The 25,940-nt window shown below is 45.6% G+C and overlaps 1 protein-coding gene across 1 annotated transcript in view; it reads right to left on the bottom strand.

Annotated features, from left to right (window-relative positions):
- SYNPR (synaptoporin) overlaps positions 1–25,940 on the bottom strand; it is a 108,260-nt gene that overhangs the window by 26,151 nt on the left and 56,169 nt on the right. Inside the window, exon 3 of the mRNA XM_057397366.1 lies at positions 3,386–3,510. Within this exon, the coding sequence (XP_057253349.1) occupies positions 3,386–3,510 (125 nt within the window). The remainder of the gene's footprint in view (positions 1–3,385; positions 3,511–25,940) is intronic.

Below are 25,940 nucleotides of genomic sequence, written 5' to 3'. Positions count from 1 at the left end.
GGACTACAGGTTTCTTTGCATATTACTGGTTGAATATTGGGTCACGGATGTGGGTTACAGGAAGCTTAAATGAATCAGTGTAGTTAAAAATGGAAAGGCATACACCTCACCTCATATTCCAGGAGAGATGGTGGAGCCAGATTTAGGTTCAGTTACTCAGCAGTGATACCAGAGAAGCAGGATTAAACTGGGAAAAGGATTGGATTCTGGCAGAAGTGAGAAGCAACTATCTTGTATAGGGGGTTTCTTTGAGGGGTTTTTTTGGTGCTTCGCAAGTTCCTGCTGCCACAGTTACAACAGCAGTAAGGTAATGCATGAGCCAACTATAATTTTATCGTATTTGTCTTGATTTTTTTAACTGTACCCTTCAAAACTCCCCATCTGGTGGAACTCATAATTTCCCTTGAATTCATTTATATTGTTTGCTGGAGACTTTTGCAGCTTGTAGGTTGGGGCTGAGAAACTCAATAAGGCAATATGGAGATGCTCCTTGCTTTGCAGAAGCATCTGGAGCTACCTGCTGTGGAGTGCAGTCCTTCAGTACATTCAGAACTGGGCTGAAGCTACATGAATCACTGGTTTGAAGTCAGCTTGGCAAATGGTATGTTTTAATTACACATCCCCAGATCCCATCAAAAGTGATGTGCGCCAGAAGCACATGGCCAAAAGTATGACCTTCCCCTTTTCAGTCTGAAAAACTCCCTCACTGTTCCCATCTTGCCTTAATAGGAGATTTGCAGGCTCCTTCAATCTCATTCCCAAAGAATCCAAGCCCTCTCGCTTTGCCAAGCTGTCCTGTTGAGCCTTACAATTTTGTTTACTTGCTTAAAGCGCTTGACATTCGTTATCAAGTAGCCAAGGTCTAGCAGTTCAACTTCTAGAAGAAAACATAACCTCAGACTCGCAGCAGCAGGAATGAAAGCAGCTGGTAGCATGGCTTTCTTTGTTTCAAGTCATGCTGGAAGGCACAGCTCAAAGCAGCGCTCAGGTCCTTGACTGCTTCAGTGTCGTTACTGACAGCCACAACAGCACTGCCGTGTCAGATGCTCAGCAGTATCTCTCCTTCCACCTACACCTCCCCTAGCTGTCAGCCAAAAATCAGAGCACTGAAGGCATTTGAAAGGAAAACGCCACGTGAATACGGATTTATTCAGACCTGGATGCAAGACAGCTGGTGGGAAATTCATCCTACCTACAAAGCCTACATGCCCTTGCTGGCAAATGAGCTTCAGGGTCGCATCTGATGAGGGACCCTGAATTTGTAATGTGCCCACTTTTTTTCAGGGGTATCAACTGCTCTAAGAGACGTTACCTTTCCCAACTAATCTCACTTCTGGTTTTAGAGCAAGCCTTCCCCATTCTGTTGAAGCAGCACAGGAGAAAAGCAGAAAGAGCAAGTTCATGAGGAAGTCACAAGAATATTTAGACAAAACAGTAAAATAACACCAAGTTCCACATGCAGCACTGGGCCGGATTTTCCAGGCACACATCTGCTACCCCACATAGTCTGTACATCTTTGGGCACTTCTTGCGGGTGCCTCAAGTTTGCATGGAAGTTCCAAACTGCACAAGAACCGAGTATCTTCATGCCTCTCCCAAGGGAGTTGTGAATGCTCCATCCCTGGCAGTGTTCAAGGCCAGGTTGGATGGAATCTTAGGTGACACGGTTTAGTGTGAGGTGTTCCTACCCATGGCAGGGTGTTGGAACTGGAAGATCTTAAGATCCTTTCCAACCCAAACTATTCTATGATTCTGTGATTAAACTCTTGGCAAATAAACTCTATAAAACACCAGCTGGCTAAATGTCATCTCCCTTCTCACCTGCAAATTACAGGTATATCTATACTATGTGGCCAGCCATCCTACTGTAGATGTCTTACACTGTGCATGCTGAGCACGTTCAGCCACAGCTGGGAGCCACACAGTTCAAGGACCAGCTACAGCCCCAGTTGGATCCCTTCTGCAAATAAACCTTATTTTGAATCATCTTTCCAACATGCTAGAACAACACAATTACGCAGCAATTATTTCCAGTTTTCTGATTAGCAAAACTGTGGGAAACCGCAGACCCCAGTCACTTCCTTCCAGGAGCAGTAGTCGTTGTGCCTTGTAAAACGCCAAGAAATACTTTCTGGCTACTCCTATTTTATTAACTTTTTACATAAAGTACTATTTCATAATCATGCAAACTAAAAGCACTTTACTGTAGGGTGTAATCTGTAACAAATGCTGGAGAAATGACCTATTTGGAAGTGAATCAAATTACAAATTCATACAACTCAATTTTCAGGATCCATCTCATGCATACTAAGCAGAAATGAAAGAAAATTCAGACAAGTTAAAGACAAAAAAATAAACATTTGTAATACCAGGAAATGTGCCTCTTCGGAGTAATAAATAAAATAAAAGCATCAAGTTCAGTTTTTTCTGTTTGGAAACTTCTGCATTTTAGCACATGTTAAAAGAAGTGGATGCTATTACATCTGGTCTGTGCATAGCAATCATAGGCAAAGCAGGATATGATCACACAAGGAAGCAAAATAATTTGAGTCATAGTGCACTAGACTTGAGATTGGATTATGCATTTTCTTAATCATCTCAATTCCTCAAAGAAATCACTTTTACAGACGTGAAAGGTTTCTAGAGTGGACTTGACATCTTTAAAAGCAGAAGACGCTGGACGTTCTGTCGAAGCAGGATCCTAAATAACATGAACATTTTTAATATAAATATATGTATTTATATGTATATTTAACTCATTACAGCTTTCAGACATACTTAAATAAGAAAAACCGTTTCCCAATTCACTAGATTCCAAGGTTTAAAGCATTCAGGCACCAAGAGATGCAGAGAGGCAATTAGCGGAATTTTTAAAAGCATTTCAACATTATAGTTCAAACTTGCTTTGAGTTTTGCTTCCCCTTCCCCATGGAGTAGCTCTTCCAGATCTTTGCTCCTCCAATCATTGGGAATCCTCCCACATTTCCAGCTTAGTTAATAGCTACACTACAGTTAATATATACATTATCCACATTTTACTCTTGGGCCAATGCCGTTTTGTTCCTTTTCCTTGCTTTCCTTTTTCCATTCTCTGGGCTGTCCTGGCCTTTACACAGCTCTGTATGCTCACCACTGCTCTCTTCTCCTTCACTACGCTCTCATTCCCCAGAGGTTCCTGTAGCCCCATCCGCATCAGGTCTAGCCAAATGCATCCCTCATGCACACCCGGAGCATTAAACAACATTGTGAGGAATACCTTGGAGCCCCGGATTCAGTGTTTTATCAAAACCTGCTATAAATGATGGGAAACCCCACTGAAAATGGGCTTCACATCAGCCCTGAATGCCTGCCTGCAAGCAAACCACCACGAAGCAAGCCGGGTTACCTGAAGGGGTAGGCAAAGGCTATGTCAATGTTGAGGTCACTCTCTGACTTGTTTGCACAGTCCACACTGAGGCGCAGCTCTCCAGAGTACCCACCGCATGTTGCAAATGCAAAGATTGCAAAAAGCTGTCAAAAACAAACAACATTTTTGTTTTATTTCATTTCAGCAACCCCCACAATCAGATCCATGCAGCAGCTCTTGCTGCAGCACCAGCCCCCTCAGGTCAGGTCTATCCATCACTCCATGCACTCAAAGCATTGCATGACACTAATGCACCCTTCCCAAGAGCAAATAAAAAGAACCACAAAACATGAAGCTCTGCTGCCAAAAGTAGACACAAACATCACCATTTGACTGTGCCAGGCATCTCAGCCCTCCCCTCCTGTTTTGAACCCCATTTGGGATTCACAACCCAGGCAGGCTATTTAAATCATCCCACTGACAGACAAGCTTGGACAAGAGAAGGATGAATATTGACTGAGCAGAATGAATCAGTCTTAACCCGAATAAAACACTGGCAGAAGTATTTAGAAGGAGCAACCAGGAGTAGCAATAGTAGACCAAGACAGCTCATGTGGCCACCATCCCATTACACAGCAAAACAGAGAATCACGCTGTCCCTCTTCCATTTCTGTTATGATTTGGCAAAAACCCCACAATACTTATTTTTTTTTTCCTAAATGACTACTATAAGCCAACATGGCTGTAGAGCTGCAGTAAACTGACACCAAAATGCGGAGGGGGGGGGATATAAATAAATCAAGATTTAGGATAAGCTCAGGAAAACCAGACAGGAACAAAAAGCTTGGCTGCTTTTGATGACTCTTAATCTTTCAGGAGAAGAAGGTGAAGGAGGGAGTGTGCAGGCCAGAGACGCATCAGCATTTGTATTTATATCAAGGGTCCATATATAAAGTGGAAGTGGAAGCAGGCATAAGTGTCTTTAAACATCACCAACTCAGGCTTCCTTGAAAGACCATGAGCAGAAGTGAAGACAGTTCATTTACGCAGTTGTTGTTAAAATTGAAGAACAGATTAGATTTTGTTCATTGTACTGTAGTTCTGAAGCGACTCCATCAGCTTTATCAGAGTTACTCTGAGATCTACAGTGGGGCAGATATGGGAAATGACAAGTAAACACCTGATACCAGTCACAGTAACCCAGAAGAAACAGTATGCACACCTGGGAAAGAAAACACGTTCTTGGGCAAGGAAAAATTATCCAGCAAAAGGATGTAATCACAAAATAAAGGGCTGAATGATTCAGTAAAAGCAATACAGAAACACAGTAAATAAACAGACCTATCTTTGCTGCCCAGCCTCTGTGAAACAGACTGTTAATCTCAGCTCTCCCATTTCACAGCAGGAGCAAAGCCAGAGGTTTTGGCAGCCTCCATGTACTTCGTATGGACATCTTTTCCCTAGAAACTGCTAGGTCACAGTTCTGGGCACTGGGGCAGGGAGAGCCACCCCAATGAGAAAGTAATTTGCAAGGTAGAGCACAGAGAATAACAGAAGAATAATGCAAGTGTCCACCCTGCTACTCACTTCTAATGTGACTGGGGCATATCACCCAGGATGGATTTGCAAAAGTATTTTGGTGCCAAGAGAAGGTGATAAAAATTTTCAATCAATTCTTCATGCTGAGCTAGCTGGGGGAAAAAGGAAAGCTGAATTTTACTGTGAATTGATTTCTGAAATAAATGCCATGAAACAAATGTTTCTACTATAAATTAAATAGTGTTCCTTCATCCTAAATGGGATACTTCCTCTGTAAACACAAGTTTTTGTTCTTACATGCAGCACAGCACTGAAAACCAGTATTAATCATCTCAATTTAATTTGTGAGGTGGTGTCAGAAAACAGCATATTAAGGAGAACAGGAGAGATTAGTGCTGACCTGTTTTCTGGCCTAATTAATGGAGTTGCAAATGCAAGTGCTTTGCAGATACATAGGGAGGCACAAAGATTAATGCCGTGATGCAGGAGGAGGGAACAGAAAACTTGTGGTGTGAGACAGACCTACCATAAAGGAAAAGCCATCAGTGCTCAGCATGAGAACAAGCAGAGGAAAGACATGCTGATTTTCATTACTTAATTAAAGGAGATGCATTTCAATTGCATGTGTGCCATGCCCAAAAACACAGCCCAGGCTCTTCCTCCTCAGAAGAGATCTCCAGAGTTCCTAGCTTTTCCTCTGCCCTGGTAAGAGCACCTTTACAGCAGCCTCAAGCATGAATCTCAGTCACTCACAATTGAGCTCCAGCCTTTACTCACCAGTTAGCCCCATGTTCAGTTCTTAAGCTTTTCAGATGCTTTCAGTCAGCTAACCCTTCATTCTCCTTCCTTTCCAGCCACTACCCACTAGTTTCCATCCTTGCTCAGCGCACACTCTGCTACAAGCACCCAGGCAGCACCCATAAGGCAGGTGGGAAACAAAAAAGAGCTCAGCTGCAGATTTTTATACCAAACTTTAGCAAAGCCTCAGCCAACCCAAGCTTGGCTCTCTGCCGTGGCTGCATCAAATGCTGTTAACAGCTGGGATCACCCAGCTGCCAGTAACGAGTGCTGAGGCCATGCAGCACCTTTTGGAAGCATATTTGTGTATTGCATTGAAGGAGAACATGGCTGTTAATCAATGGTATTTCCCTGGAGTATCTTGGCCAAGCAGCAGGGATAATTCTCCTCCCACCCAAGCAACCTTTTCCTCCTACCTCTGCATTTTACCTTTTTCTCCCCCCCAGGTTTTGCTGCTTTACATTGTCAGTGGAGCACCCAGTGCAATAAAACAAGATTTACTCATCAGGTTTTGTGCACACTGTAATTCTGTGGCAGTTGCAGGAATGCTGTAAACACCACTGTATTTTATTATATAAGGATTTGTGTAAATGGCAGTTGTAAACCCCATAATGGGAGCTTTATGGGCCAGATTCAATAAAACCTCCATCTGCAAGATAATTTTATTGAATCTGGCCTCTCTGAAATTGAAAAGTTTATGGAGAAAGGGAAAGCATTTCCCTGTGTTCCGATTTACTGCCTATAAATCTATATGCAGTGCTAGCCCCATCTGCAATGTGCATGCATATTGCTTTCCCCCTTCATATTAGATAAAACTCCCCAGCACAGAGTTACCTCTGGTTATCGCATAGCTCAAGACTCAGCTCTGATGACCAGTGCTGTGCCTGCCTTCCTTGGAGCAACAGCTGGGAGAAACATGGAGCACTTGAGGCAATAAATCTGTGCTGTTCCAGGCTGCTCCTGCAAAGCCCAGCCATCCCCTGCGCATCCCATCCCTCCTGCAGCAGCAGGTATAGCCTTGCAATTGCGATGCAACAGGGTGGTTGGTGCCTTCACAGCCAACTGGAACCTTGCAGGGGAATGGAAAATGCCAGTCCCCACCCTGGACCAATGATCCATATTCAATGTGGCATAACACCCCAAGCAAGCGTCCTGCTCTTTCGATATGTGCTCTTGAAGCAGTTACCTGAAGACACCATAGACGGAAGGGAGGAGGAGGAATGGACATTATTTGTGTTCCCTAGCATGGATCCTGAGCAATGTTCATCCTTTATGTCCAGTCCAGGCTGGCTGGATGATCACCCTTCTTCCACATGGTTTCAGACACCTCTCTAACAAGGCAGCACATCTCTGAAGCTTGCAATGACTTTCTGCATGCTGATTAACACGTCATGGTAATGACCTTCACGTCATTGTGATGACCTTCCGTCCTTGGCCAGCATTATTGCTATATTCCTGTAAGGAAGTTAGATAAATCCCATATTCTAACTTAACCAACAGGATTTGTATTATGGTACTGAGCAATAATAAACAGCCTTCCCTATCAAATCAGATTAGCATGTTTTAAAGATCAGTTGGCTCCTCAGCACTTTGAGGAAGAATAGTGATAATATATCCAGCAGAGCACATGCTTCTCACACCAGCACATGGAAGGAAAAGGTTCATCAGCTGATTTATGGGATCAAATAGAAGCCCTTCTTCTTCTGATGCTAGGCTTCAACACAACGACAATGGATCCTCTAATTCAGTACTCAGGAGCTGTGATTTACTTAGAGTCCACATTCAAGGCTGGTACTCTCATTTCCCAGGGCAGCCATCCCTGATGGCTGGGGGCTTGGGGTGTGCAATGCCCTGGGGGAGCTGAAATCCCAGCTGTGCATTAGACACTTGGCAGAGCCTCAGTCTGTGACCCTGGACATCACATCCCCACTGTGGATGGGAAAAGTAGGATGATTTCCCATTGCTTCTCTGTGTTTGGCTTTCTGACAATGCCCTTCAATGCCTGCTGAGCGACAGGCTCGCTGTGTGCACCAGAAGAAGGCAGAATGGTTTCTGACAAGGCGAGTTAAAAGGCTTATGTAGAACATGTTACAGCTAAAACATCCTGTTAGGAAGATAACACTGTCATTTAAAATTGATGAAACTTTTATATAAGCCACTTGCTTTTTCTGGAAGCACGTCTGCCCTGTGCAGCAGCCTCTGGCATCTAGCTGGGAGATGAGATGGAGCCATCCTGGGAATGCATCCTAAATCCATCCTGGTGCAAAGGGGAGATCCCTACTCTGCCTGAGGGCTCTTCAGTGACTCCTTCAGTATAGCAAGATATTAAAAAGAAACCATGTCTGTCTTGCCTGGAGCTCAAAAAGAGGTGCAAGGGACACATGGCTCATTACATGGGTTGGTCTTCAGCACTTCTCCTTGGGGTTGAGGGAGGAAAATGGGAATGAACCTACTGGTTGTTTTCCCAGAGAGGTCTCCCCTGGTCCCCCCCCTCCTGCCCAAATACTGGAAAGCCAAGGGGAACCCCTGACACTTTCAAAAAGCAACCTGAAATATTTGAAATACTTACTCTTTATTAGTGATTTTACACACTCCAAGTGTTTTACAAAAGACATATTTCTTTGGCATCATTTCTGGATGGAAGACTTCCCTTTCTCTGGATCTCCTTAATAGACAGACTGTGAAACATTTGCCAAACGTTATATTGCTTTACACTTTCTGCCACTCACCATGGCCAACAGTGCACGTGAGAGGGAGAACATCCACCCTGGAGACATCCCACCCCCCCAGTCAGAATTGCTCACCCAGCTGAGTGCCTCGTTAAACTGAGATCGTTCATTTATAGAGCAGAACCAGTAATTGAACATTATTATTAAGGCTGTAAAGGGAAGGTTCAAAGGCACTAAATGGCTGTACGGGAAAGCATTTACTGCAGAGCTGATAGCCCAAAATATGTCATCAGTGAAGGATTAGGAAGCACTTTCTCCTCCAAGTCTCTGCCTGTTTCTTTTTTAAAATCTGGCATATTTCCTGCATGGATCTGAGCTGCAGACTTCCTGGAATCACTTCTCCTACATACGAGCCTTTGTGCACTGGAGATTATCAGATTATTGACTTTAGGATTCCTAATTATATCGACTTGACTGGTTGATGAATTGGAGGTGGATAGCATCGCAGCTGATGCAGTACTGGGGGTCAGGAAATGACTAGCAGGAGTCATTTTCCTCCAACAGCTATACAGGCAGAAAGCTGAAATATATTCTGCTCCTGCTGAGAAATAAACCCTAAAGCAATTGTTCACTAATTGCTGGTATTTAATGTGCCCCCTCTCAAATAAACTGCAGCAGTGCAAAGGACAATTCAGTGCCTTGCCCAGATCTGGTCTACATGGAGGGGAAAACTCAGGAATGAGAGAACATCTCAGAATTTGGGGCTTGAAGAACCACATGTGCCCAAACATCAGTTCCAGTGGTGCCTTGGCTTTAGCATTCAAATGGATTTTTTTGCCTAGGTCTTCACTACAAAGGTGGTGAGGCGCTGGCACAGGTTGCCTGCAGAAGCTATGGCTGCCCCATCCCTGGCAGTGTCCCTTCCAACAAAAACCAGTCTGGGATCCTATAACTGTCCCACACCAGGAAGCACTTGCAGACCACGGGCACCTCCAGGACATGGTGGCAGCTGGGAAAGGGTTTTAGGTGCCACCATGCTGGAGCCAGCCAATGGAGGAGACCAACCTCAAAAGCTCCCCACATGGCTGGGGTCTTCACCAGGGCATTTGCAGCAGCAAACCTCTGTTTGGCATTTTAGAGCACGCCACAGAGAGCAGCCCTCGATGCCACCAGCTGGATGGTAAGACTTGAGCCCACAGCAGGCACGAACTTGCAGCATCCTCTGTTTAAAGCACAGCATTCCGTTTAATGCTTCGCATTTTTTAAATTATAAAAAGGAAACAACCCCCCAAAAAACAAATAGAACTCAATTTTATTCTTAATGGAAAGATTTATGGAAATGAAACTGGGGTATTTTTAATGAGTAAAGATCATGTTATAATAATTCAGTTTTACAATACTTTAATCCCAAGGAGACAATTTTGTCTCTTTTTCTTTAAAGAAAACCTTTAACTTTTTTATTCATCTTTCATTGATTATTCTAAAAATCCCATTTAGCTCCACCACATAATGGTATGGTAGTCTTTTCTCATTATATTTTAATAGAATAAAACCCAACTGTATATGGGAGGATTAGATAGACATTCATTGAGCTACAGAACATTGTTCCTCCAGATGGCCAGACAGAATCTGGATAATGCCTTTCCTATTTATTAAGTTCAAAATGTAATGCAAGCTGATGAGATGTGTTTTGTCCAGTATTTAATGGGTCAGCCATAATGCTGAGGTTGGCAGCATGCATGTAAGAGTTAACAGTCAGAAAATAAAGACATATTTCAACCACCCTCTTCTTGGACTCATTGAAATGAAATGCTGTCAGAGAACAAAGCTACTTACACCAGTGGGGCAGAGATGTTAAGCTCTTCCATAGGGGTTGTTTTATTTATTACATAAATTGCTTACTGCACATGGACATTGACAGACTGGCATGGAGCCTTCCATGAAACAAAATACACCAATACTTGTTGCAGACAGATTTAGGAGTACCTGTATTATTTACTGGGTGTGCATTGCTTCAAGACATAGCACATAGTGGTAGTTTCACTGCATTTACACTCTGCAGCCCTTTTTTCCCCCAGCTGTAGAGCAGTCTGGAAGTTACAGCTCTTCCTCTGCAGTCTCCACAGCCCCTCATTTGTATCGTCTTCTTTTAAGGATGTGGGGGCGCAAGTTGGACAGATTTGTTTAGATTTGTACATATGATATCTGAATAGCTCACGTTGTGACATGCATCACTTCAGCAGAGACATGCACTGATTTTGGGGCATGAAAACTTTTCCAGCCCTAGACTGATAGCAAAACCCAACTGTGGTGGTCTCTACCAGGATCCACATTCAGACAGTGTCCAGAGCATCACTGCCAGCCAAAGAGAGCAGCCACCCCCGGGCTGTATCCCCTTCCTATCACCTATGCTGTCTGTCCCCCCACATGCCCGTATTGTTTCATGAGCTGTTTTGGCATCAATCACGTGTGATCACAAAAACCCAAGGAAAACCATGGCCAGGTAAAGGAGAGGTTTTCTAAAAGGTCATGCTAATTCTTGCTTTGTTAACGGGTACGGTTCAGCAACCCAGCAAACATTCATAACATGCATAAATGTAATGCAATTCTGTTCCTGCTCTCTCTTGAAAACACAGGTTTTGTGCAGGCTTTACAGGCTGATTATATGGGATTTACCATGTAACAAGTGTAAACATTCAATTATAAAATAGAAAAGGTTGGATGGCTGCTCATTTCCTTGTTTGCTTGGTGGGTTTAAAAGCATCTGGGTTTAAAATGGCCCACAATACAACATAAATGAATACAGAGCGTGAGCCAAGTTATTACTAAGTAGGATTTACTCCCTCTAATAAGGGCAGAGATTTACATTATGGCTGAGTGACATCCACACATGGGAAGTACTCTGTGAAGGGAAGGTGCCCCTGAACTTAATGTTGCTAAACCCCTGATGGTGGATACAGCCTCAGGAGCTCAAAACCAACCAGGACTACACCACCATAGCATTGGATGGCAGGGGACTGCAGACCAAGCTTGTAAAGGCGGTGTTGTACACAATAAACACACCATCTGGCTGGGACATGGCACTTCTCCCATCTGGGGAGCCCATTCCCATCCCCATTTCTCCCAGTATCACCACCATGTACCCCTGGGCAGATCGAGGCCCCTGGCAGCATCATCTGATGGCTGCTGTAACTGCTGCCTTATCTAGGTTGCATCTTTCTCTTTTCCATTAGCTTCAGCTCCTTTCCCAGCACTACCTGCCAGACCGGGGCTCCAGTGGAGCATTTTCCTGCTCTGAAGACAGATGCACATGACAGAAGTGAGAGGTGGGAGCGCACCTCTGACTAGGAAATGCTCCTTCAGCTTGGTCCCCACAGCATGGGGACCGCAACAAAACCCTTGCCGGGTCAGCACCAACTGAATGTTATTAGTACAAGAAAGGCTCCTGTCCTTCAATCACACTGTATTATTTATGACCTACTGATTGCCCTTTGACTAGCAGGGATTACAGTTCTCTAAGATGTTTATGGGTGAATGAAAGGGCATTAACCTCATTATTATCATGTCTGTGTTCATCAGAGGCCATTAGTAGCTTCCTCTCAGCTCCCCGTGCTGCTGCGTTGCTATTTGGTGTCATCTACCACCTCCCCACACTCGCACATGCCTGCGTTCAGCTCTGTCTCCTTTCTCAAGCAGATTTAAGGAAATGGGTGAAAATGACTTGGGAAAGAATCCACAAAGCCCTTGGGATTAATATTATGATGCAACAGCTTTTTCCTGTGAGGTTTTCAGAGTGCTTTCAAATCTGCCAGCAATGGGGCCTCCAATCCCTTCTTACACACCCAGCAGCGCTCTTTCAGATGATGCCTGCCCAATTTTTCCATTTTATGTCAGTCATGTATGAGCAGCACCACTGGGAACAGAGGCTCTGCTTTTGGAAAAGCATCGCTGGTTTCTAGGCACTATGCCTACAAAGCCTCCCATCCCTGGCCACTGAGACCTGCTAGGGTGTCCTTCGTTAATCTGACCATCACAGATATCTCCTTGTCCCAGACCCAGACTCACCGTGGCACCTTTTATGATGGCGTACAGCTTGAGCCCTTTGTACCAGAGCTCTGTTGGGTATTTGGGACCCAAACTTAGGACCTGTTTTCTCATCTCAAACCAGTTTTAGATGGAAAATTCCACTGGAGCTGGCTCTGACCTCGGCACCCACCTCTGTGCAAATGGCTGGAAGAAGAATTTGCTCCTGGCTAACTATCAGCCTGCATGGTAAAAATAATTTCTTTTCTAATAATTAAAATGATGGGCTACAAATGAACCTCTGCTTTGCTGAGCCCTGGGAATTCACAGGGAACATTTTGAGCAAGAAACAGTTTTTAAAGTAAAACCTCCATTTTCTGCCTCTCGTTTTCTGTGAATGTCCCCAGAGCTGGCATCACTCTCCTTCCCCACACTTCACCATGAAAAGCAACACCTGTGCATCAACATGCTGCTAACAGTGTCCTTAAACTGAAATAAAAGCATATTCCTGCTCTCTCTCACTGTTGACACACTTGAACTGGACAGCTTAAGTTGTCCTGTTCTCTCTACATCCTCTGCCTTACTGTGTTATTTCACACCTCATGCCTATGTCTTTTTCTTTTCACAGCCTTTTATTGAGGTTCCCTGAAATCTGCAACCCGTTCCTGCTTCTAAACACAAGAGAAGATAACAAAAAAACCTTGGCAAAAGCTTTGCCTGAATGTCTCCATTTCCTTCGTCCTTTCCTTTCTCTCAGCTGCAAGCAGCTACTACACATCGTCTGTGCCACTTCCCAATGTACTTCAAATCCTTCCAAGCGCTTGCACAAAACCAATAATGCATCAATATAGTTTTAGCAGTTGCAACCTTTATATCTGCACTGCTGGAGATGATTATCTGGCTTTTTTATCTGTAGATTCAGGCCTGTGGAATAAAACTTGCGCCAATAAAACTAAGGAAGCAAAGACAACACAAGCAGAATGAAAAAAAGCAATTGAACATGCTATAAATTCACAATCAGGTGAAAGCTAATTATGGCCATGCTCACTAAGAAGATAAGGACACAGTGAGGGAGATAGACTTATAAATTATTTGTGCTATGGTAGCACTTAGAAGCCCCAATCCTTTTCTGGGACTAGATGTGCTATACATGGCAAACGCTCAAATATATATTTGGGTAATTGCACACGGTTTTAAAGGAAAATGTACAAATGCTCCGTTCTTTCACCTTCAGCGATTCCTGGTTTGTTAATGCTGTTACAGGAGTCTGAGTTCACCATTGGTCTCATTCTGAGAAAACCCCCCAAAGTGGGCATGAGATGCATCCATTGCCATCCTCAGGCCCTGGCACGAGGGACAAAACACTCACTGTGCCAACAGAGACATTTCATCCTCCTTGACTCTGTGCAAGTTTGATTGCTTTTCTAATTAAGATACATTTTATGGTAATCTACCAAGCCCCTTAGACTAAATCACTCACTTAATCTGTTGTTAGTGCCCATATGTTTACAGCTTTACAGCCTGCTGCAGCATATTTGCTTTGCCACGATGCCGGGAAAGTTTAGTGACAGATGAGGCTCTGCACAGCCACTCAGGTGGAGCAGAGCCCTCGCACCCAGACAGCCTGGCTCTGCATGGATGGACAGGCAGCCCTGGTGCTTTGGGGAGGAAACACACAGGACTGGGTATTCGGCACCCCATGCTGATCACCTCTCTATTCCCCTGGCTCTGCAGAAGGGCTGAGCACATCCTTCACATTTCCCTTTCTTTCCTTTTCTTTTTTTCTCCTCCAAAATAAAAGGCTGTACATGATGGGAGTGCAAGGCTGAAGAGTTTCACAGTATCATCACGTCCCCGGCCCAGAGCTTGCTTACTGAGGAGTTTCACTGCAGCTTCAAGGCCTCTGAGTAGTCCTTTGGGTAATAGGCAACAACCAGATTTACAAGCTCTGTACAGGCAGGATCAGACCCTCCTTCTGCACTGAACATTGAATTAAATGAAAACTGAGCAAGCACGCCACAGTTCTACTCCCACTGATCCTTCAGGAGTATGTGTGTCCCTGGACCCAGCCTTGCCTATGACCAGACACACCGATGGGCACCTTCTTCAGGGCTAGTGCTATGCCACCACACACCCTGGTGAGGAGCTAAATCTTTCCTTTGGGCCTGCCTGTGTTCTCTGTATATCCCACATATTGAAACACATGTGCTGTGCTGGCAGGCAACAGCTTCATCTCTTCATCTTCCATCAGGCTGCCCACACCAGCTCTGAATGAAGGAGCAGGGATGTGCTGAACTGGGATGTGTCCCGAATCCACCACTCCCCTCATGCCTGCATTGCACAGTGGTACCCACACAGGCAGAGCTCAGGCAGAGATACAGGGGCCCCAGCTCTTCTCAAATTAGCTGTGCTGAGCCCTCAGCCCACCACAAACAAACGTGTTGTATTCACAAGGGTGTACCACCCTACTATTTAAAACGACTTGTACTCAGACGGAAAAAGAGCCCAAAAGCAAAATCAGAAAGGACTAGACTCTAGGTCAAGTTGCCATCTGCCATCCTATGTATGGGGAAATACTCCGTGAAAGAAATGGTCATATAATTATACAGGAACTTCTAATCAAGAGTGACATGAAGAATAAAACACCACCTGCCATCACCAGTAGTGACAGGCAGCTGCTACCCAATATCAACACAAACACCTCTCCCCCTGTACAGTGCCTATTGATGTGAGCAGGTTTAACAGAGGTGAGGAAAGAACTCATTAATTCTTCCAAGGACTTGGCTAAAAAAAGGAGGATCTGGCATTCAGGAGGAGGCAGATATTTAAGAAATCAATGTTTTAATAGTTTAAGGAATTTCTCTAGGAACTGCTTGATCTGCTGGAGGAGCAGCCAAGGAGACAGGTCTTAGAGGATCCAGGCACCCCTAAAATAATGCTTCAAACTCACTCCTTTCAAACCCTGATGCACCTGCTAGACTGACTCCTCAGTCCTACTGGCACAAATATCCTGTTTTCAGCCCTGGAGCTTGCCAATGCTGTCAGTCTGTCCCTGGAGCTGCACCAAGTCCTGGTTTGCACATCAGTCTGAGGTTATCTTGGAGAGAAGATGTCACGCTTCTGGATAGGTGATGGAGGCTTCTCCAGTGTCTGAGGGGTGAGTGGTGGTTGGGGGTACAGGACTCAGGAGAAGCTGCCCCCAGATCTGCTACCACCAAATCGCTGGAGATGAAGGAATGTCACACATGCTAGCATGAGCAAAAGGCAACAGATGGAAAACCATGAACACTGACAACTTTTGTATGTACAATATGAGGAGCAGAGGAAGCTCTCCTGTTCCCCTGAGTTTGTCTCAGCTGTATCCTACAGATATGGCCTGTAGGACTGAAGGGATCATTCCTCCTCAGCCACAAACTTCTCTGCCAAGGGAAAGTTTTGTAGTAATGGACTTAACCATAGTATTCACTTTGTGCCTCACAATCCCTTGGCTGCTGGCAACCTGTCCTCCTCGACAGAGGTGAGACCTCCCCCTGCCTGCAGTCAAACCGACCATCCCTGGCCTCTCTTCCTGCTTCAAAGCTATTGCGATGAGCTCAACTGGCTTCCTTAATAAACCACAGCCCGGTCTTCAGGGCAGTCTGGCACCCCTGCTATGATGAGTTACGTGGCACAAAACCCCAGGCCTTTAGTTCTGTGGTGTGGGAAGCAGGAATCATGCTCCTCAGGTCATGCTGCCCAGCCCCTTCCCCTCTAGGATCACCCAAATGTGCTCTTTGACATCGTCCTGCTGCTATGTGAGCCAGATAGCAAGGCTCAGCAAAGCTGGGAATGCTTCATGCTATCCTCAGGCAAGCAGGATTATGCTTAGAAAGTGTGTGAGATGTGCACATCTCAGACACCCATGCCCTCCACACCCAAGTCGCTAAATGATTGTGAAAGGCAATTACTGTTACGTACCTTGTTCTCTAACACTGTGGTATATAACACATTTCACATACCATGATTTGTAACACTGTGCTGAGCACATACATTCAAATTACACAGCTGGTATAAATAGACATGGTCCTTATGAAACAGCAAAACCCCAAAAGCCACTCAATGTAGTGCCTGGTTATCACATTTTCATGTTCTCGCCCGTGCAACACTCTGCAGAGCTCAGGAGCCCCACAGAATATCCCCATTAGCTGCTTTTCAGGCAGGTGAGAAGGCAAGTGCAACTATTCCACCCTGGAAAAACAGGAACAATTAAACTGGTCCAAAAGCAGCTTAAAATGACTAAGCAATTATTGCCAATCTGAAATTTCTCTCTGGAAGAGTTTAGCTTGAAGTGCCAGACATGACATCCTTACCTTCTCCGTTGGGTTTAATAAACCCAGTTACAGTCTTCTAATCTCTTATTAAAGTATATACTCCATATACCTATTAACATAGCCTCTTACCAGGAGAGTAGGCAGGTTATTCTGGTCTAACATGTTAATTTTCTGAGCAGGTATATACTCAAGCTCACAGCAGCTCCAGCTTGTGCTACAGCTGGAGTTTATAAAGACTTCTGAAACACCACAGCCATCAGCGCCCATGGATATGTTTCAAGTATGAGAGAATAGAAGTGCCAATAAATTAACCAATATAACGCTGCGAATTCAAGTATTTATTATGTAAAATCAAAATATCGCAGCCATACATCTTGTTTTCCTCAGCCATGCTGTTACAATCACTGTCTTGTTCTGCCTGGAAAGCACAGCAGAGCTCTGACAGGGAGAGAGAAATAACTGTCCCTCACTGTTATTTACAGGTAAAAAGGAGGTCTCCAAGTTAGCCGAGAGTGCTGAGGAATGAGGCTGCTGAGCTGCTCAAAGCAGAGGCAGGCAGCACAGAGTCAGAGCAACAGTCTATTGACCTGTATTAATGATGTTACACTCTGAAATGCAACCTATTTTCTTAATTACTTTAAAGATTTTCTTTATTTCACTAATACATTTTGGTGAGGAGTAGCTTGCTGCCAACCTGCTAGTCTATAGATTGATCTTTCTAAGGTAATATGCAGTCAGATATTCATACTTGAGCTTGATCAATATTAAATAGCTCTTACTGATTGTTTTCTTATATCAAATATTACTGCATTATTTTAGGCATCTGATCTAAAATGCCAAAAGGAATAGGATAAATCATCATTCCTTCTCCCTTTAATCCTCACTCTCCAGGTTTCTGCTATAAAATGAAGTGCAAAACAAGTTTTCAAAGCAGGCACCCCCCTTTGCCAAAGCAAAATACAAACTGAAAATATTCCAGTAGATCTAAATAACATGGAACAGTTGGGCTCAGCATGAGAGTACAAAGAAACCAAACCTAAAACCAATTTAGTGGGCTTCACGACTCCTGTAAAACCCCCCTTCTCCCCCAGACAGTACAGTTACACACATAAATAGAGATGCATATAACTTACCGGAGCAAATATCACCATACACATTTACAAAAGGGTTTATAATCCAACTTGCGTCTCCTGGAATAAAGCAAGGTTTGTCTCATACTAAAAATAAAGGCTCCCAAAAGCTTCTCACAGGAGGGGGAGAGAGAGAGAGAGAGGGAGGGAGGGAGGGAAGAAGAGGGAGCGAGCTCCTTGCCTCTCTTTTTATGAAGCAAATAAGGAGAGCAAGAAAATCAATGCCGAGAGAAAGTGAGATGATATACCAATCAGGCAGCAGCCTCAGCCTTATTTGCAGAGGGATGGTGAAATGCTCATATTATTAGACAATGACTACACACACTCTAAGTAGAGAAAGCAAATACTTGTCCCCCAGTGAGAGGCTGGTTGCTTTGCTGTGTACCACCACAGTGGGCTGGGAGATGCAACCCCTTCCTCCCCACTGCTAACGAAGCATTGCTTTAGTCCTTCTATGTGCACTGCAGGAAAAAACCAGTTCACAGCTCTGGGCTGAAGTTGTACTAAGCTTGAAGATCCTCCAAAGCTCTCACACAGACTGCCATTGGAGCAGTGCTTCTTCATTGCTGGATTTGGGGGCTTTTGGGGTTCTCTGTTACGCATCCTAGAAAGCTGCCCTGAAGCTAGAGCAATGAGATCATTCAGAAAAGGGAAAAGACCTCTCAGGTCTCCCATACTTCAGTGTGCACTAAGCTCCTCCTGTGCTCAAACAGGACCAGACCCACAAAGCGTCTTCCTGGAACTCGAGCTTTTGCCCCTTATTTATATATCAGAGAAAACCTCTGGGAAACCCATGGGTTCCCTTATGCCAAAAGAGGACATTTCTGTGCTATTAATCCACCGAAACCAAGCCTTTGCTGCGCTGTATGTGTGTTGGAAGGAGGAGGAGGAGCAGGTAGCAGGAGGTAAGCTCGTTGCCTCTGACGTACAGGCACCTGCTTGTGAATGGGACACATCAGTGGCAAACACATGCCACCTCTTTGGAGAGATGCCACAGTTGCTCCCCACAGCAGCTATACAAGCACACAAACCCCATGTCCTTTCACTACAAACCTGCTCACAAGAGGGTTTTCAGGCTGGTCCCTTGTCTCCACTTTGCATTCAGGACTTCAGCACGTTGAGAGCACAAAATGGATCCATGGATCCTTCTCTACCAGGCACCCAGCTCTTCGCTTACCAGCGCTGCTTGGTGTAACTGAGGCTGTGAATCACGCTCTGTGCTATTCATTTATCAGCCTGGGGTTTGTCACTGCTTTGCCCTCTTTTCTGCACACTGCATCAAATATTTTCAAATACACATGACAATGGATGAGACACAAGGTGAACTTTGTCTTTTATTTGGAGACAGAAGTTACATGCTGCTATACAGAAACACCTGCTGGGTGACAACAGCTCTCTACACAGCAGAATTGGGGAACAATTACTTTTCCCCAGCAGCTTGGGATTTACACTGTGCGAGAAGGGCTGGAATTCACAGGGTAAACCCTAAACACAAAACCAAGGAGGCTGAACTCATCTGATAACTGAATTTATCTGTTTGGGGCTGGCACTTCTAGCACAAACCAGGCACAGAGGAGACTCCAACAGCCCTTTATGAGCGCTGAACACTCAGGGCCCTTTTCCCTCAAGCAGGAGCTGCATTGCCATGCTGACAGATGTCACTGCCAACAACGTGGCCCCTGGTTTCCAGCAGATACAGCCTGATGCTGTAATGAGAAGACATTGCAGTGCTGAGAGAGTTCTCCAGGCTGAAGCACTGCTCTGCTGCTTGGTGCATTTTAACGTGTGCGTAAGCGCTTGCCAGCCCCTGTGCACACTGCCTGAGTCCCAGCTGCAAAGATTAAACAACTCAGCACCTCTGGTCTGCAGAGCTGGGTAGAATTTGCCTCCCACTGCACTGGGAACAGCCCTTGGATGCCCGATCCACACTGGAATTGCCCTCTGAAGACATGCATCACACCACACAGGCTGCAGTAGTTCTTCATTTGCCTGGTTAGCACTGGCCGACACGCCTTTGTCCTCAAGGACAGGGCTCACATACCTCACTCCTCCTCCCTTGCTGTCTCTAGAAAAGACAGAAGAGCCCAGACAAGGTGTGGAGGAGGTTTTGTAGGAATAACAGACCTGAATTGGAACATGAACCAAAAGCCAGCAATGGGCCAAGGTGACTGAGGACCACACAGAACTTACCACCCACTGAATCAGCACAAGGGGTGATGCTGGCTCTCCCACACCCTTGGGAGAGCAGTTCTCCAGCCTGTGAGTGCCTGGGTTGCTCCCACACATTGGCGAAGGATCCTCAGCCTGCCTGAGCTCCCCAGCTGATACATCTCATCCCTCTTGGCCTTTTTCATTGCATTCAGCTCTCCAGCTGGCACTGAAACTCACTGTATCTCATGGTGACCAGCCTCTTGCTGCAAGGTGTGACAGTAAGTGAAATGCAAACACCTCTCATTTTCATTTTCCAATGAGATAATTTTATTTCCCCTTCCCACAGCTAACAACTGCTGTTATTTCAACTCACAAACTCTTCTGAAAACTTTATGAAACATCCATTAAAATAGTTTTGCAGAGGCGCCGCTGGGAGCTGCTGTGTCAGCCCTCTAAAATATGTGCCCACCTGGGTACCTCTGTGGGATGTGAGGATACAGGATGCAGTTTTAAACAGCATGATGTGTTGCAGCAAGTGATGACCTGTCCTGTCACACAGGTCCTTCAAACAATGCTGCAACACGGAATCCACAGCATAAGGAGATCAAAGTCTGCTTTTTGCCCATGACATGCCACGAATGTTGCAGATTAGGTTTAACGCTGTTGAAGGAGGACGTGCTGGTGTTTGCTGACAAGGCAAAACACTTGTTAGGCTGCAGCGGACCCTGCAGCACTGCAGGCTGGTGCTTTCTTCAGCTTTACTAGATATCATGCCAAAAATTCATCTGAAGCACTGGATGGGGCACTCAGGATCCCCAAGCATAAAACCAGATGCTACCAATACCAGGGCTGTTGTGCCATCTCTCTCTCTGTATCAGAGCTTTCCACTTCTGATTCTTCAGTTAGGAGTTTCAAAGCAAACTAAAAAGATCCCTGGGATTTAAGCCCCAAACTCCTTTAGATACCACTGAAAAGCTGTACACACCCAGCAGATTTCCACCAGCTTTGCCACATCACTCAGGGTTTGAAGACATTTAACCCTTGCCTGTAGGAAGGTTGCAGCTAAAAGGGATGCAGTGACACCAGTAATGGTTAGGGCTGCAGCCTGGGAAGAGGCTTCTCCCCAAGTACAGCAGTAGTCACAGGAGGGATCTGCATGAGACCAGCATGAGACAGGGCTGCTCTTCTGGCTACCCATCACTCACTGCTGTCTCTTCCCCCAGCCCACCGCAGGCTGTGTAAAGGCCACATAGTGGAAGCCCAAAAGCACCGGTTATGCTTGGACACTCTCACTGCTGCTTTACTCTATATTTATTTGCCCATATTACTCTAGAAGCACTGTTCATGCTTTCATGTGTGTGTGCAGATTTACAGATGCCTATAAAATCACACACCACATGGCAGTGATGAAAGTTTATTGGTCTTTCAGCATCATGGTCCTCAGCTTTGCCTGAGGCTGTACTGCGCCCATGCTCACCCTGGCCAGGCTAAGGAAAAAGGAGGCAGCAGCACCACGAAACCACTGGACCGTGCTACAACATCTGTGCCTGCTCAACATCTGGAGGAGCTAATTAATAATATCAGAGCCTCCATTCCACCTGTGCTATAGCAAAAACATCAGTCAAGGCAGCAGTGGCTGTGTGAACAGGATGGAGCCTGGCAGAGGGGGTACAGCCTCAGCCGAGGAATGGAGAATGGTCCAGCCTGGAGTTGCTGCAGCACATAATCCATCAGCCCAGGAAATACTAAGATGGGCTCCTGTTTGCTAGCAGAGATTTTCATATTTGTCTCTCAATCTTTATCTAAATTTAGGAAGACACTAAAAAAATCAATGAAGTCTGAGACACATAACTGGAAACCATTGGTTTTTCCCATGGAAATGGAACATTTCCTGATGAATCTCCTGTCCCCCTGTGCCTTTCGGCTCTGGCTGCAAAATATTGCTGTGAGTTTATCAATCTGTGGCTTGTTTCATGCAGTTTGCAATGCTAATGAGTAAACCAATTTTGACATATTATGTAAGCCAGTTTCTGAAACAGAGATTCTTGGCAGGCCAAATGTAAACACAGACACCCTCTTGCATCCAATTTAAATGAGCATGTTGCTGAAAGCACTAAGGGCTTGATTCTGTTGACTTATTCCTGATTTACCCCAGTGAAAAAAGGAAAAAAATAGAGAAAAAAATAGAGAAACAACAAACACCCCCCCTTTCAATTCCATTACTAGTGCAGCAGCAATTTGCAAAGTGGATCTAATTTTGTAACAAGGAAATGTGCTGGAATAAGCTAATGCAGGGTGGTGACTCGGGCACTGTATGAGCATCAGCACAGCACACAATCAGGAGCACACATGTCATTCCAGATGGAGCTAATGGGGGAGATGACAGCTCTCCACTCCCTCATCCTCCCAAGCCAAATTTAGGTGCAGGTAGTGCCCCATGGGTTGAGCCACCCCCAGAGGGTGACTGCTTTCAGCCTCCCTGCTCTTCTACATTGGCTTTGCAGAAGAACGTTGCATACCTGGGCAGCAGGCAAAGCCCAAGAGCGGCATCAGGGTAGGTGCAGCCCCTCCTGCAGTTACACTGAGGTGGTGGGAACCCAGGGCACAAGGGTTTATTTATCTCAGCATGCACTGAAGGTCTGCACTGCACCACACCAGTGCATGGCTGGGTGCTGAAACCCCATGAACCACCACTACCTGGCCCAAACCTGGCAACTGGCCCCACCACAGGCACATCTGGACACCCCGATTAATGGATTATACCCAGTTCTTACAGAGCATGATCCCAGCACCAGAATGATGTGATGGAAAGCACGGGCATCGGATGTCAGACTGCAACAACAAGCAGGGTGCCTTCCAGTGACATGGGGATGAGCTCAAGGGCACAAGCTCAGAAAGAAAGGAGGGATGCATTTGTAAAAGCCCCTAGAAAAGAAAGTCTCTACTAGGGAGATGAATGAAATTTTATTAAAGTGAGGAAGGGCTGGAAACAAATCTTTCTTTTGCACTTTTCCCAGTACCATCTGGAGCATTTGCATCTGCCACAGATTTGCACAGCATTTGCACAGTGTATTTCTGTTGAAGTGGAAGCAAATGGGATAGCAGCATACCTGGAAGTGGCCTCTGCCCTGTTAATGGCTCTGGGCATCTCCAGTGTGTTTTAAAACTAAAACATAAGTGTGAAGTTGAACTGTGTTGTTTCTGCCATTGCAGAGGAAAAGACATCAAATAAGAGGTACACTGCTGCTGCACAGCCTGTTTATTGCATGTGTCAGTGATCACACCAGGCACCAGAGCTGCAACACATCACCTCACACTCAATCCCCTTCACAACATCGGGATACCATTTATCATGCCTGGCTCTTTCACATTATAAAATAAAAGAGAACAAGAGGAAGAATACTTTCAGCCTCCAAGCACCTGAGCTTTCAATGATGAGAGCAAACCTGAGAGCTCTTTCCTTTATTCTGTATAACACTTTCAAGCTGTGATCATAGGTAGCTCAAGTGCCACACATTTGCTGGCTCATCAAGTTTCACCCTGCAAGTTTGGAAACCCACAGCTGCCAAAGTAATTCGAGTTTTAATGGCATAAGAGAAAACTCACTTCTGTCTAGGCACAAACAAAGGACAGTGCTTGAAAGGAGGGCAGCTGACAGCTAAGCATCACTTGTGATGTAAACGACAGGGAGATGAGATGCCTGCACAGCCCCTGCTTGTCAGCACACACCACAACACTGCGGGGCTGCAGAGGAGCAGCAAAGATTGGGAAGAGATGATGCCCCATAGGCTCTTGCTTGAATTAGTACAAGCCGAGCTCCTTGCCAGCTGACAAATACCCCCCTGTCACTCACGCTGCCTTACCAGCACAGAGCCCGAGGTGGGAGCAAAGCCCCAAACCAGAACACCACATCGACTCCCATCTCACCAGGGAAGTGAGGGCAGCAAGCAACCAGTATGCAGAGTGAGGTACCCCAGCACCTCGCTGCCTCCCCCCCAGCAGTTCATCTACACACAGTCCATTACAGTAACAGGCAGGCAAAAAGAGTAATTCAATTTCTAACATCTAATTTTTACTGCAATTTTAAATGATTTGGAATAACTCCTGTGGTTAGAAGTCTAGCTGTGATTCAGGGTAAGACAATTTGGAAAGCCCTCACTGTCCCTCCAAACAGCTTGCAAGAAGAATGCTCAGAAGAGTGTTACTGCCACCCACTTATTCTTCAGGCTTTCTGCATTTTTCAGCATTAAATGCTGTTTCTGCATGTCTTAAATACCAGACACTAAAAACATATAAAATTATAATCTGAAGGCCAAATGGGCACAAACTGGATGATAAAAACAACATGGAATAAAAGAGAACCAGATGAATTTCTATTGTAATTTTTATAGCTATTTAACAGGAAGAATGAAAAAATCTAATTACTGTCAACCATAAGTTTTCAGCTTCCCAGCCAGCAGAGCACTATTATTAAACTACTGTATAATTGCTTCTTTTACTCTGCTTCCCACAGAAGTTGTGTTATTTCACTCATAGTTAAACTCATAATATTGGCTTCATAACTAATCCTGTCAATCGAAATCCCCAGGGGCTGGTACAGCGATAAAAATAGCAAGAGGTTGTTTCTTCCCTCAGCTTCCTCTCAAAGCCCCTTTCTGCAGGTACCAGGGCTGCAGTTTAGCAATGCCATGAACTGTTGCACCCAACAACACGTGAATGCTGCTTCTCTGGCTCAAGCGAAGCATGGAGGAGAGGGACAGATCCTTCCAGCAGACAATTCTGTCCCCCTGTCCTGGATAGGATAAATCCTGTCCATCTCTCCCTGCTGATACGGGCAGCTCAGGTAAGATGTTGCACAGCTGAACATTACCTGCAGCCCAGATGTGACTGCCTACCCTGGGACTTCATGCCAGCACTGACTTGCATGATAAGCACGGGCTTCCTCCTTCCCCAAACACTATGCTCTGACACATATAAAACCGCATTGAGACACCCAGCTACGTGTTCAAGCACTAAAGATAGGCAATGACTTGATCTTAAGGGTCTTTTCCAGCCTGAATGATTCTGTGAGATGAGCACACAACTGTGCTCATTTAATTGAGGAGATTGCATAAAGCACCAGCCTTTTACCCATCCAAGTTTTGTAAGCTCTGCCTGAGCCCCTGCTTGCTCCCTGTGCACTGGACTGATGCTCCTTGCTAACTCGTGGTCCAGTCCTTCCCTGCAGAAGACCCAGGCAGGGTCTCTTGCCAGAGCTTCACGTGCCAGCACATCCTCCCTGCCCAGAGGAATGCTCCTATTGCCCAGGACACCATGAGGCCAAACTCACTGCTTAGCTCAGGTTTGGGATGAGGTACAGGGCTGGAAAGGGTGAGAGAAGATGGATTTGGCTTCACACCCAGACCTTCCATCTCAGCCTCTGTCTCTCTGGAGACAACAACCCTGTGCTGGGGTTGCTCTCTGGTGGGCACACACAGAAACTGCTGACAGCTGGCGAGGAACAGATTGGAAACAGCACTTATCCCAAAGCAGTGTCCCAGAGCGAGGGCCCGGCGTGTCCATGCCAGAGGGGAGCCAGCACCAGGGCTCTGCACGAACCTGAACCAGCTCTGGAGTCATCGCGCTTGCTACATCCTCATCACAAACTCAGCCGCCGCTAGAGCCACTCTCTTTGCTGTGACTGATGCGCAGCGTGACAGCACAAAGCACACCGATGTGTCCATGGGGAACACTGCTTCAGCTGAGGTGTTTTCCTCCTGGAAGAGCCATCACCCTGACTATTACAGCCACAGGCAGCTAATACTGCACAGAGCTGTGGTACTGCAGCCTTCACTCATGGTCTGGAGCTGGAGCCAATCTAGGGATGGACCATCTCCCTCACCCCAAAGCACAGAGGAACCAGCCTCAGCACACTCTGCAGCCATACGGGAACTATTGCTGCCCACACAAGCCTGAGACACCCTGCCAGCACCAA

This window comes from Pezoporus wallicus, unplaced genomic scaffold (assembly GCF_028554395.1).
Source record: "Pezoporus wallicus isolate ANWC-B61680 ecotype Strahan unplaced genomic scaffold, APGP_CSIRO_Pwel_v1 contig_8714, whole genome shotgun sequence".
NCBI classification, from domain to species: domain Eukaryota; kingdom Metazoa; phylum Chordata; class Aves; order Psittaciformes; family Psittacidae; genus Pezoporus; species Pezoporus wallicus.
Note: the sequence above shows the minus strand (reverse complement) of the source record. Positions and strands in the feature narration are given on the sequence as shown.